The 13,457-nt window shown below is 37.2% G+C and overlaps 1 protein-coding gene across 1 annotated transcript in view; it reads right to left on the minus strand.

Moving 5' to 3' along the window:
- Window positions 1–13,083, minus strand: part of LOC124448450 (serine/threonine-protein kinase SMG1-like) — a 42,539-nt gene extending 29,456 nt beyond the window's left edge. The window contains 27 exon segments of the mRNA XM_046999466.1: window positions 189–464; window positions 754–893; window positions 1,075–1,186; window positions 1,262–1,416; window positions 1,518–1,682; window positions 2,401–2,537; window positions 2,648–2,752; window positions 2,841–2,961; window positions 3,251–3,380; window positions 4,255–4,449; window positions 5,100–5,201; window positions 5,381–5,474; window positions 5,567–5,676; window positions 5,748–5,852; window positions 5,999–6,120; window positions 6,191–6,461; window positions 6,728–6,804; window positions 7,216–7,317; window positions 7,925–8,073; window positions 8,913–8,985; window positions 10,284–10,457; window positions 11,100–11,197; window positions 11,274–11,346; window positions 12,164–12,240; window positions 12,381–12,429; window positions 12,506–12,553; window positions 13,051–13,083. Of these exon segments, the coding sequence (XP_046855422.1) occupies window positions 189–464; window positions 754–893; window positions 1,075–1,186; window positions 1,262–1,416; window positions 1,518–1,682; window positions 2,401–2,537; window positions 2,648–2,752; window positions 2,841–2,961; window positions 3,251–3,380; window positions 4,255–4,449; window positions 5,100–5,201; window positions 5,381–5,474; window positions 5,567–5,676; window positions 5,748–5,852; window positions 5,999–6,120; window positions 6,191–6,461; window positions 6,728–6,804; window positions 7,216–7,317; window positions 7,925–8,073; window positions 8,913–8,985; window positions 10,284–10,457; window positions 11,100–11,197; window positions 11,274–11,346; window positions 12,164–12,240; window positions 12,381–12,429 (3,212 nt within the window). The 5' untranslated portion in view covers window positions 12,506–12,553; window positions 13,051–13,083.
- Between the last annotated feature and the right edge of the window lie 374 nt (window positions 13,084–13,457).

Genomic DNA, 13,457 nt, shown 5'->3' on the forward strand with positions numbered 1-13,457 from the left:
GACAACATCTCTATAGACAACATCTCTATAGACAACATCTCTATAGACAACATCTCTATAGACAACATCTCTATAGACAACATCTCTATAGACAGCATCTCTATAGACAACATCTCTATAGACAACATCTCTATAGACAACATCTCTATAGACAACATCCACATTCATAGCACAAGTGTTGAACAAACCTTAAAGTTTCATCTTTCTTTGTGCCTCCCCCGGCCATACCAGACGTCCAGTACAACGCTATAGCTTGCATCTTATAAATTTCGCTTGCGTGTAGTATCTGCTTTGGATTCCAGGGGGGTGATGGCATGTACACGTTGTTTCGTGATTCCTCCTTCTCCATTATCAGTGGACGTTCTTCCATTTTATCCAAAATGAATGCAAGCGAAGCACCAGGAATTAATTCTAAACACTCGCGAACGCCAACAAATTCAAAGTCGTGAAAATGACGAAGAGCCCTAAAAAATTGTCGCTAATTTAATGTTTCATTATCAAATAAAAATGAACATAAATCACAAACAACTTTGCTCACATCCCACTCCTCGGAATGATGTCATAAAATCCCTATGATGACGTCATAAACCCCGTGATGACGTCATAAATTTCTCATGATTACGCCATAACCCCCTACACACACATGATGACGTCATAAACCCCCCAAGATGATGTCATAAGACTTTCATGATGACGTCACGTCATGGCAAACGAGGATCAAAATGAAGACACAAAAACATTTAAAATATGAACCTGACGTAATTGAGATCAACTTTAAGATTTAGAGCTTGTTGCAGCTCGGAATTGTGGAGATTTGAACGCATTTCTTGAAGAGTCTTTTGCCATTGCTCTACTTGAGACCATTCGCTCAATTGCATATAGCAGTCTGCCACCTACAGCAGTACAGAATTGAAGTGGACAAAGGAGAAAAATTGAATGTCGAAAAGAATAAAAATCAGGACAAGCGCTTTGCATAATGTAGTGAAAGATAGGGTAGGGTATAATGTATGGTAGAGGTAAATAGAGTTAAATCTATAGAAATCATTATTATTAAAACATGATAATGTTAAATACCTCATTCGCTAGAAAGTTCAGAACTGATGCACTTAAAGATGGTTTATCATTTAAACTGTCTCCTTTGATAACATCCATACATTTCTCGTACTCAGTGATGGCATTTTCGTATCTGACAACAAGCAGCAAAGAGAAATACTTCAATATAAATCATTTTTATGTCAATGAGGCCATTACTGAAACTCACCCTCCTTTAGCTTTGTGTGTTATGGCATCAAGCCATGGCAACGCTCTGTCACATTGCTTTCTACACCAAGTATTCAACCCTCGCAAGGCACCGGGTGCCTTTAACTGATACATCGCCATTGCAACAGCTTTGACAATTATTTCAAAATCTTTTTCCTATAGGACATGAAAATAACATGACCACAAACAGACGTCATAACTAACACATAAACACAAATCAAAAACAAGAGAAATTGTTTCATTTGCAATGCACCTACCTTACTTTTTCCGGCAAGCTTGAGCTCTTTTAAACGCTGCAGTCCTTGCCGGACAGCGGTCGTCAGCTCTCCGCATTCTAATGATACCGAAGTGATTATGGCTCTAATCCTTGACAGCCATTCCTGGCATGTTGACTTGTTTGTGCGAAAAAACAATCTCACCGCCTTCAAAATGAAATGTTAACGCTAAGTCTTAGGCCCGTTTCAAACGTCGCATTTTACATGAGCCGAATGCATTTAAAACAAAAGATGATGAGGGATTTTATCTCATTTCCTCATGCAAAATACGACGTTTGAAGCGGGCCTTGGCGGCGTTCTTCCTTCACATATACGAGTATATTATAACGTTCCCAATTAAGCAAAAATCAAACTGGTTCAATCCATTCCTCAATGCTTTAGGAACATAAAACTGATGTGGAAAAATAAACTCAAAAAAGTAATAAATTTCGTCCACAATTACATGGTTGTGTAAAGTAACGCTCTCAAAAACAGCTGGAGAGCGATGCAGAAATACATTTTTATCTGAAGGCTCATACAATGCAGGTAAGCAACTTTAGCCAATCACAATCAAGATACAATCTCGATTGTGATTGGCTAAAACCTACGGATAATTCTAAATGTTCATGTGCTCGACCGAGTGGCGTGTTCAGACAGAAATCAATTTTACCTTTGGCAGATAACATGGACAACGGTCTGAATAATTCTTGATACCATGCTCAACCTTATCCAATAATTGTAATATATTTTTTCATATGAAATCATTTAGATAGACACTATGCACTAAAGAATCGCAGGGTCCACACAAGATCATACGGAGAGTTTGCGTAGCCAATTAGATGGCATAAAACGTAAATAGAAACCAATAATGATATAATATACAAACCTTAGGGAAAGGTGGTAAGGATACAGCAGCTCCTTCATAAGCACTGTACATAAGTTTATCTAAATTCTCGACGAACTGCAGTAAAAGTTTGATTTGAAGATGACACAAACTTGATTGATTTTGCGATGAACATTCAGCTAAAAACAAAAAGACCGCCGTACAGATAAATACGTCAAAACATATCAAAAATTAAGCCACGAGAATGAGCTGGAAAGACATAGATTAACCATCATATAACACAATAAACCTAGATTTTCCTTCGGCGTATCTTGTTGTGTTGCCTTTTTCTTTATTCTGATCGGTTTCTTATCGTTATCTGGATACACTTGATTCAAATACTCCCTTAAAACACCTAAAACACACAACAATCCCACGAAGTCATTAAACAAATTGAAAGACGTCACATGTAAACAAACAATCTCCAGTGCTAAGACAAAAACCTTCAATTGCTTGAAAGGTCTCCTGCGCTCGACCTAATGGCGTCTTCAGTCTGGCGAGAACACAAAATTGCGCCATTTCCCATGTCGCCCAAAACCACAACAATGCGTTATTACATGATATCTAGAGAAAACAAGAATATGAACTATGGATATCAAGGGATATTGATGAATACTGGTGAGTATCAAGGCATATTGATGAACATCACTGAATATATTAATGAATACGAATCGTATATGAACAGATATAAAAAGCGATTAATAGATATTGATGGATTTTGACGGATATCAATGAACATCAACGGATATCAATGTACACTAATGACTAGTAGTCGTATGAACATCAATTGATATCAATGGATACTAAGAATTATCGATGAATCAATAGACGAAAACTGAGTACGATGACTTACTTGAACAACAGATTTTGGATCATGTTGTCGACTGAAATAATATTTATCATTCATGGGATGGTTATTTTGTACACCTTGACGTTGACATGTAAGATAAAGATGCGCCAACCAATTATCACTTTCCTCTTCTCTGAAATACAATATGTTAGTAAATGTAGATCGTCCAGGTTAGTAGAGTTCAGGGGCCGGTTGCACGAAGCCTGGATAGCGTTGTCCATTGGATAGCGAAACTTTTCAAACTTGTAAAAAAGGTGTTTATATTTTCTTACGACAAAGAAATGTCGTAATCTTCGAAGCAATGTTTCATTTCAGTGATTGCACAGTTAAAATCGTACATTTTTCTCTCATAAGAGATTGTATGAACGTTCAGAAAAATTTGCTATCCAGTGGATAACGCTATCCAGGCTTCGTGCAACCGGCGCCTGAGAAGGACTGTTGATATTGACAATGCTCTGACTACATTGACTCTGAAGACGACTACAGCTACTGTTGTAGAAACGTCAGTCAACAACAACAAAAACAGTCCTTCTCGGGACTCTACTAACCTGGACGATCTACATCCACAAACATGCAACAATACTACCGGATTCAAACCATTTACTTTAAAATACGATAGAATAAAACCTTTCAGCAGGAACTGCTCCGTGAGTGTTCGTTGTTTAACGATCATTTAACAAAAATGAAATGAAATTTTCAGAAACATTCGTTTCCGGAATTGCTTCCCAAATAAAGCAAATTGAGCGCCGCAAAAATTTGTGCTTAAAACAGCAGTCTACACTTATATCTGAGCGAAAAGTTAATTGATCTATAAATAGCTGGACGATTATGTATTGCAGATAGATTAATAAGTGATTCACGAGGATGCAATGGGATTATAGGGAACATTTCATAAATATGAACTTACTTTGGGGTGACACCGTGTAATATGAAATGCAGATAGATTAATAAGTGATTCACGAGGATGCAATGGGATTATAGGGAACATTTCATAAATATGAACTTACTTTGGGGTGACACCGTGTAATATAAAAGCACTAAGAACACGAAAATTGTGTGAATGAAAGGTCCCCGTCGACGGCTTCATCATGTGTATTTTCCTTGCTAACCATGTGCCAGTGTTACAAAATACCAGCGGTTCATCGCATTTATTTACACTCGAGCAAGTATAATGTTCTTGGGTGACTTCGCTCCTCTGGAAACTGAACATAAACATGACTATTGTTTGTTATATCCAAAATTGATCAACGAAGTTAACATACAGGAAAAACTGAACATAAACATGACTATTGTTTGTTATGTCCAAAATTGATCAACGAAGTTAACATACAGGAAAAACTGAACATAAACATGACTATTGTTTGTTATGTCCAAAATTGATCAACGAAGTTAACATACGGGAAAAACTGAACATAAACATGACTATTGTTTGTTATGTCCAAAATTGATCAACGAAGTTAACATACAGGAAAAACTGAACATAAACATGACTATTGTTTGTTATGTCCAAAATTGATCAACGAAGTTAACATACGGGAAAAACTGAACATAAACATGACTATTGTTTGTTATGTCCAAAATTGATCAACGAAGTTAACATACGGGAAAACTGAACATAAACATGACTATTGTTTGTTATGTCCAAAATTGATCAACGAAGTTAACATACGGGAAAAACTGAACATAAACATGACTATTGTTTGTTATGTCCAAAATTGATCAACGAAGTTAACATGCGGGAAAAACTGAACATAAACATGACTATTGTTTGTTATGTCCAAAATTGATCAATGAAGTTTACATGCAGGAAAAAATGCTCAACGCAAACAGTGAAAAAAGCTGTTTTATTTACCTGAGGCTGAGATCAATTGGTACCACGGAAAGTAACTCAAGAAATATATTTTTCATTTGTTCATTGACATCCGAGACATGAAACACAAACTCTTGTACGACCCTGTAAAACAAAAAAAATAACAAGGTCAAAACTCGATAACCAATCACATTCATTTAGATATATTCACAAGCCAATCACATTCATTTAGATATTTTCACAAGCCAATCAGATTCTCCGATATTTTTAACAGAAATATAGATAAAGTCAAAGAGAAAACGACTAAATAATTTAAACAACACCTTTTGACAACACTTCTTGATACAAGTTTATTTTGAATTAGCAATTTGACACAAGCAGCGACAGCAGTACGGACGTCATCTTCGGGAAGAAAAGCTGTGTGGAAATGTAAAGACGTCATTGGACCTTTCGAATTTCGTCGTTATCACGTGACAATAGAGAAAAGAGACTAGGGTCACATGACTTACATAACGGCAACATTGTAGCAACAAATGTGTCAAAGTCAATTTTGTTCTTGCAATCCACAATTGCTCTCACTGATCCCGCGAGATCCACAATCCATGCAATGATCAACTTCCTAGAACAGTAAAATCATCGCCGTGAATGACACGCGAAAAGTTCCACTTCGAATGAAATAAACAAACATACCTTATATCGGAAGATGACAAGACATTTTGAAGGATCTTCAACATTATATCTTTAACAACATGAAGTATTGAGGCATCATCTTCGCTCACCAAGAAATGCTTATTCCTACGACGACAAACACGTCGCATTCATTTACATAGAAAATGAAAATGTCGTGCGGTGTTTGAAATTAAATGAACAAACACTGCACTGCATAAAACTTTCATACGACATTCCTTTCAAATGAAAATGTCGTCAAAAGGCAAACGTACTTTTTACAATGGTCATAGAGCGTAAAAATGAGAGCGTACTGAACGGCGGGAAAATAACAAAAAACGTCCAGATTTATCGCGTTCAGATCTTTAGCGATGATCTCAATGAGTGGAGGAGTGAGCTATAAAACAACAAAATATTGTTCAGGACTCGAACATTGACGAAAGCCGCAGTTTTATGAATCCACTCACATAAACAATGGCAGTGGTCTGTGGCTTTAGGCTACCAAGAACTTGTAAATCGAAGACTGTTTTAATCTGAGCCTGATGCAAATTGATATCAAATGATATCTCATAATCGCCATCGTCACGCGATTCATGTTTTACGTCATCAATCTTTTCTCCTGAGTTTGAATTGTCCATTTTAGCCATGGTCGACGAGATTTCTGAATCCTCGCCATTTATCAATTCTAAACCTTTCTTTAATACACCATACGCTGCTCGAACATCGTCCACAAATAGTCTAAAAATTCACATATGTTTAAATATTGATAAATCTTTAATTCTTCCTACTTTCTCTGTACAATTTTGCTACAGTTTCTCCTAATCCTTACCTTCCTCTTATCGCTGACCTTTAACTCTTATCCTTCCTTCCTTGTCCCCCCCTTTTCCTTCCTTCCCTTTCCACCCCATCCTTCCCCTTCTCTTATCCTTGCCCATCCTTCCTTGCCTCTCCCCCTCCCTTCCCTTCCTTCCTCCCTTCCCCCCCCATTCAGGATGTAATCTTACTTGTAAGACTCTTTAATAATTTTCGGACTTTTTATGTTGATCAGTGATTGACAAATCTCCAGCACCCTCTTTATTACCTTAAAAGGAAAACACGTCAGATGAACGATGACGTAATAGTATAACGTATGGAGTAATAATAATTCACAGCAACATTATCAAACACAGTTCCTTAATAGTATAAAGTACACGGTTGTAAAACGAAACACTGAACTAAAATACCTGGAACGCTACCTGTAAAAGAAAAGCCTAGTAATTTTTCGAAGCCATGTTTTACACCCAGATATGCGAGATTACACCCAGACACGCGTGTGTAATCAATCAATTTTCACTCCGCGAAAGAATCTCGAAACACGAAAAACACGCGTGTCTGGGTGTAAGATTCGGCTACAATTATTTGCTTCAAGTAGTGTTTCATGTATTTTAGTTCGATGGAACGAACAAATGAAAGAGCCGTTAGAAATATACATTATAATGATCCTCCAGTTTACCTCTTCGTCAGCACAAAACCTCAATTTCATAATAACAGAGTCGGGATTAAGTAACATGTCCACAAACGATCCAGGTATTGCAGAGTTGACGTGCCTTATAACCTTTAAACATATGAATGTATAACATCTTATTTTTAATGCATTTTACAGACACAACTAAGACCCAGTCCCCTAGGACGCGCGACCTAAACTGTATTCTTCAAGAGACTGATTACAATAAAGTAAATAGTTTGAACCCGGAGTATCGTTACATGTTTGTAGATGTAGATCGTCCAGGTTGGTATAGTCCTGAGAAGGACTGTTTTTGTTGTTGTTGACTGACGTTTCTTGCAAAACGTATGTAGTCGTTGGCAAGCTGTTCGCTCTGTCGTCCAAATGATCGTAATAAAGTAAGTGGTTTGAACCCGGGAGTATCGTAACATGTTTGTACAACCTTCATAGTCCTGAGACATTTACTTTATTACGATTATCTAGACGACAGAGCGAACAGCTTGCTAACGACTACATACGTTTTGCAAGCAACGTCAGTCAACAACAACAAAAACAGTCCTTCTCAGGACTATACCAACCTGGACGATCTACATCTACAAACATGTAGAGACTGATTACATTAAATTAAACAAGTTGTAAATTGTAGTTTCATTCACACCTCCAAAACAACTGCCATGGGTGTATCAGGCTTAGAGAACTGATTCTCATAGGACATTACCTGTTTTATGAACAACAATATTGATTTTGTGTGCTCATATGTCAGAGATTTCCGTTGAAGTTGCTCTAAAGCAAATTCCGTTGTGATTTCACAACATGAAGAGAACTGCGCTTTTAGAAAGCTGCACATGATGGCAAAACACTCGTTCGCTAAAGCAAGAAAGAAAACGAATGATATTAACTAAAATAAAGGACGACACCGAGTATGTCTGACAGTAAAATCCTTTCTTGTTGCATAGTTTAGAGGGGAGGGGAGACTAAGAAGAGAGAAGGGGAGACTGAAAAGGAGGAAGAGAGGAGAGAAGAGAGACTAAGAAAACGAAGGGAGGAAGAGGAGAGACTAAAGAAGAGAGGGGACAAAGATGAGAAGACTCCGAAAGATCAGAAGAGAAGGAAGATCAAGACAAGAAGAGAGAGAAGATCAAAGAGAGAAGATCAGCGAGGAAGAGATCCAGAACCAGCAGAGAAGAGAGACAAGAAGAGACTCCAAGAAGAAAGAAGAAGAAGAGATCGAAGAAGAGGGAGATCCAAGAAAGACAAAGAAAGAAGGATCCAAGAAGAGAGAGACAAGAAGAGAGATCCAGAAGAGAAGAGACGGAGACGGAGAGACCAGAAGAGAGGAGACCAAGAAGAGACGAGGGGCGAAAGATCAGGAGAGAAGAGACCAGGGAGACGAGAGACAAAGAGGGAAAGGAGACCAAGAAGAGACAGAGAGAGAGAGGAGCAGAGAAGAAGAGGAGAAGAAGAATAATTATAAGGATTATGGAGAGATTGGAAGTTTCAAAGTTGCTCAGGTCTGAAAAATTTAACCAAAAACATTTATAGAATTTATAAATTTAGCAACAGTATATGTAGCAATTAGGAACCGTAGAACAATGCATATCCAAGAGATGCAATTCAATTCATTTTCCACACCAAAAGACACCCGATCATTGAGCCTGCGAAAAGGTGTAAAAACCTTACAGGGACCCAATCTAAAAAATACGAACCTGTTTTAAACAGATCTTCATAAAAGAACGAATATCCACCAGAACGAACACAATTTATCACTCCCTTTGATAGCTACAAACAACGAAAACAAAAAAAATTGTGCGACACATTGAGAATTTATTTATTTTTTGCATAGTCAACTGTCGTTCTATTCAACATCATTTATTCACTTCACTAGAACATTTCAACGCAACTCTTCACTCTCAAGAGGGATAAAAAATAAAGACGATGCGTCAGGCTGCAAATAACCTTTTCATGAGTATGAAGGCTCGTTTGAATGCAGACAGCTAGGTTTTACTGTTCAAGTTCAGATTTCGCTTCCCGCTACCTTTCAAACACGAGCCTCATACTGAAGTTGTTCAATTTCAAAATGACATCACGCAGTAACCAACGTTACCACCATAGCAATATCGCGCGAGGACTGAGAACAAGTTACATACATACCGCATGTTAAGTCGTCATAAGAAAAATATTTCAGCTTTTTGATTGAATCAAAACTCAGTGACAAAAAGAATTGGTGTAGCCATATCACAAGTTTTAATCCTGCTATGCAAATTTTCAATCTTTATCATTATTTACTGCAGTAGAAATGTATTGTTTTCAAGGTGTAGACAAATGGGGATGGGCTCAATGATTGGGATAAGATTAAGAATTAGAAATTAAAGTAATCCTGCCTGTTGATCAGCAGCGAAAAGCAGCCCGTTTATTACGACTACGATGCGTGTATTTTTGTGTTCAGCAGCGAAAAGCAGCCCGTTTATTACTACTACGATGTGTGTATTTTTGTGTTCAGCAGCGAAAAGCAGCCCGTTTATTACTACTACGATGCGTGTATTTTTGTGTTCAGCAGCAAAAAGCATCCCGTTTATTACTACTACGATGCGTGTATTTTTGTGTTCAGCAGCAAAAAGCATCCCGTTTATTACTACTACGATGCGTGTATTTTTGTGATCAGCAGCGAAAAGCAGCCCGTTTATTACTACTACGATGCGTGTATTTTTGTGTTCAATCACTGAAAAAACGATGAATTGAATTCATTTTCTAACAAGAAATGAATAACAATTTTGCTGAATGTAGAATTTGCGAATTTGCGTTGTAGAAGCAAAAGTTGGAGCTGGCGAACACTAGTACACTAGATCATCGACAAGAATAAGTACTGAAAATGGCATAACGGGCATAACCATTTAGCTATAGACATAACAAATACGTCAATTGGGAGAGGGGTGGGTACAATTTTATGTATGCATGTTGTAATCCATACAAAACAATACATTTCAAAGGAGCTTAACACAGCATAACATACATACATGAATATGGTCCCCCCCCTCCCCAATCATCAAGTTTGCTATGCCACTGAGCTATATACGTACCTTCATAATATAATCCTGCGTAACCGCTGGACTTTGAATGGGTGTGAAACATTCACCGATACCATTCATGACGGTAGCAAACACCCTCACCAAAGCTGTGAGTTTGGGTAATGATGAATATGGTGGGGAAACCTCATCCTCAGACAACTGACCAGTTGCAAGACAGTGTAATTCCTGAAACAATTTTGAAAAATATTTCCTGAAGTTGAATGCAAAAGTGACAGGAAGTAGTCACATTATGGCTGCTGCACACCTTGCCCCTCCCCCACCTTAAATGCTCATGGCTCCTGCACACCTTGCCCCTCCACCTCAATGCTTATGGCTGCTGCACACCCCACCCCTCCCCACTTTACAGGCTCATGGCTGCTGCACACCTTGCCCCTCCCCCACCTTAAATGCTCATGACTCCTGCACACCCCTCCCCACCTCAGATGCTGGCTGCTGCACCCCACCCTCCCCACCTCTGCTATGCCCTCCCCAAAATGCTCATGGCTGCTGCACACCTTGCCCCTCCCCTCATAAATGCTCATGGCTGCTGCACCCCTCCCCATGCTCATGGCTGCTGCACACCTACCTCCCCACCTTAAATGCTCATGGCTGCTGCACACTGCCCCTCCCCACCTTGAGCAATTGCCACTCCCCCACCTTAAATGCTCATGGCTGCTGCACACCTTGCCTCCCCCTTAAATGCTCATGGCTGCTGCACACCTTGCCCCTCCCCTCACCTTAAATGCTCATGGCTGCTGCACACCCCACCCCTCCCCACCTCAGATGCTTATGGCTTATAACAATTCTTTTTCACAGATAGTGACCCACCTCAGAATAAGCTTCCATGTCTTCCAAGAACTGAGTAAGGAGAGTTAATGAGAAATTTATGTCAGTCACCCAATAACGATGTAAGCTAATCAGACAGTCTACGAAAATAGAAACGAGACATGAGTAGGGTAGGAAAATAATACAGCAACTACAATGGCTGACAGAATATCTCACCAGACGTGAACTGAATTAAATGATCATGTTGTTTTGTGTCAATATGCCACCCAATCAAGATATCAACAGTATCCTATATAAATATCAACAGTATCCTATATAGATATCAAGTATCCTATATAAATATCAACAGTATCCTATATAAATATCAAGTATCCTACATAAATATCAAGTATCCTATATAGATATCAAGTATTCTATATAGATATCAACAGTATCCTATATAAATATCAAGTATCCTACATAAATATGAACAGTATCCTACATAAATATCAACAGTATCCTATATAAATATCAACAGTATCCTATATAAATATCAAGTATCCTACATAAATATCAAGTATCCTATATAGATATCAAGTATCCTATATAGATATCAACAGTATCCTATATAAATATCAAGTATCCTATATAGATATCAAGTATTCTATATAGATATCAAGTATCCTATATAAATATCAACAGTATCCTATATAAATATCAAGTATCCTACATAAATATCAAGTATCCTATATAAATATCAAGTATCCTATATAAATATCAAGTATCCTGTAGAGATATCAAGTATCCTATATAGATATCAACAGTATCCTATATGAATATCAAGTATTCTACATAAATATCAATAGTATCCTATATAAATCCACCAATGTACATTATTGCCTTGTCATCCTCTTTGACATAGACAAAAAACTATAAACAGTAAGTACCTAATAAATAATCTACTTTTTAGTGTGTATGCTGGCCAGACATAAACAAAAATTGCCTGAAAACTTGCCATAACCTTACAAATTTTTACACAAGTCAGTGTACATTGCTAATTTTATGTACATGTAAATCTTACCAGTTTATTTGTCACAAATACTCAATGAAAGCATTTTAATATTTACCCTAAAATGTGGTGTAAAAACTTGAGGATATCCGACAGCAATGGGCATGATTATCAACAGAACCGAATGAAGCAAACCTACAGATAGGCAATGAGTTAATATAGTAAAGCAAAATCCCTTCAGCAATGTACATGATCATAGCAAAACTACAGTAAATTGAAAAAAAAAGCAAAAAGAAAATGAAATTATATCGTGACTATTGGTAAAACTAACAAACCAGAAGTATCAGCATTTTCAAGTATGATATGCAATTTCTTCAACAACATCTACATGAAGGTGACAAAAAGCAAAATAATTCAGTCACTTTTTTTACGTTTGAATACATAAAAGTAAACTCCTTACGGGAATAAAATCTTTAAATCTACGTTTTTTCTCATCTTGTTCTACTGCCTATAACATAATATACAATATTGGTAACAACATGAAGTATACTGTCAGTGAGTTTGTAACATGAAGTATACTGTCAGTGAGTTTGTAACATGAAGTATACTGTCAGTGAGTTTGTAACATGAAGTATACTGTCAGTGAGTTTGTAACATGAAGTATACTGTCAGTGAGTTTGTAACATGAAGTATACTGTCAGTGAGTTTGTAACATGAAGTATACTGTCGGTGAGTTTGTAACATGAAGTATACTGTCAGTGAGTTTGTAACATGAAGTATACTGTCAGTGAGTTTGTAACATGAAGTATACTGTCAGTGAGTTTGTAACATGAAGTATACTGTCAGTGAGTTTGTAACATGAAGTATACTGTCAGTGAGTTTGTAACATGAAGTATATTGTCAGTGAGTTTGTAACATGAAGTATACTTTCAGTGAGTTTGTAACATGAAGTATACTATCAGTGAGTTTGTAACATGAAGTATTTTAGGAAAACTCTGCTGATACCTTTATCAAAATCTTGATTAGAAACGACTTCTGTTCCTCGGGAAGAAGCTTCCACTTTCGTAATGACCAAAAATACAAAACTATAAACACAAGAGAAATATACAAATTTGAATTAATTCCCAAATATTTCATCAATTAACATGTATTACATGTACAGAGATAAATGATTCGTAAGTTTTAAATTAAATAACTACCTTTTTGCCTCCAAGCCAAGATGGCCTATAATTATACCAATGCATTTGGCAACTTGATCTTTTACTTCAAAAGCATTGGGATTTCTTTCGTGGAATAAACTGTCCGCAAAATTCAATATTTCATCAATAACTTTGATGATGGCCTATAGCAAAACATGAATTGATTGTAGGTGGTTTTAATCGCATATTTTAGAGTTAGGTGAGTGTGGGGGA

The sequence above is a fragment of the Xenia sp. Carnegie-2017 genome, unplaced genomic scaffold (assembly GCF_021976095.1).
Source record: "Xenia sp. Carnegie-2017 unplaced genomic scaffold, XeniaSp_v1 HiC_scaffold_23, whole genome shotgun sequence".
In the NCBI taxonomy this organism is placed as follows: Eukaryota; Metazoa; Cnidaria; class Anthozoa; order Malacalcyonacea; family Xeniidae; genus Xenia; species Xenia sp. Carnegie-2017.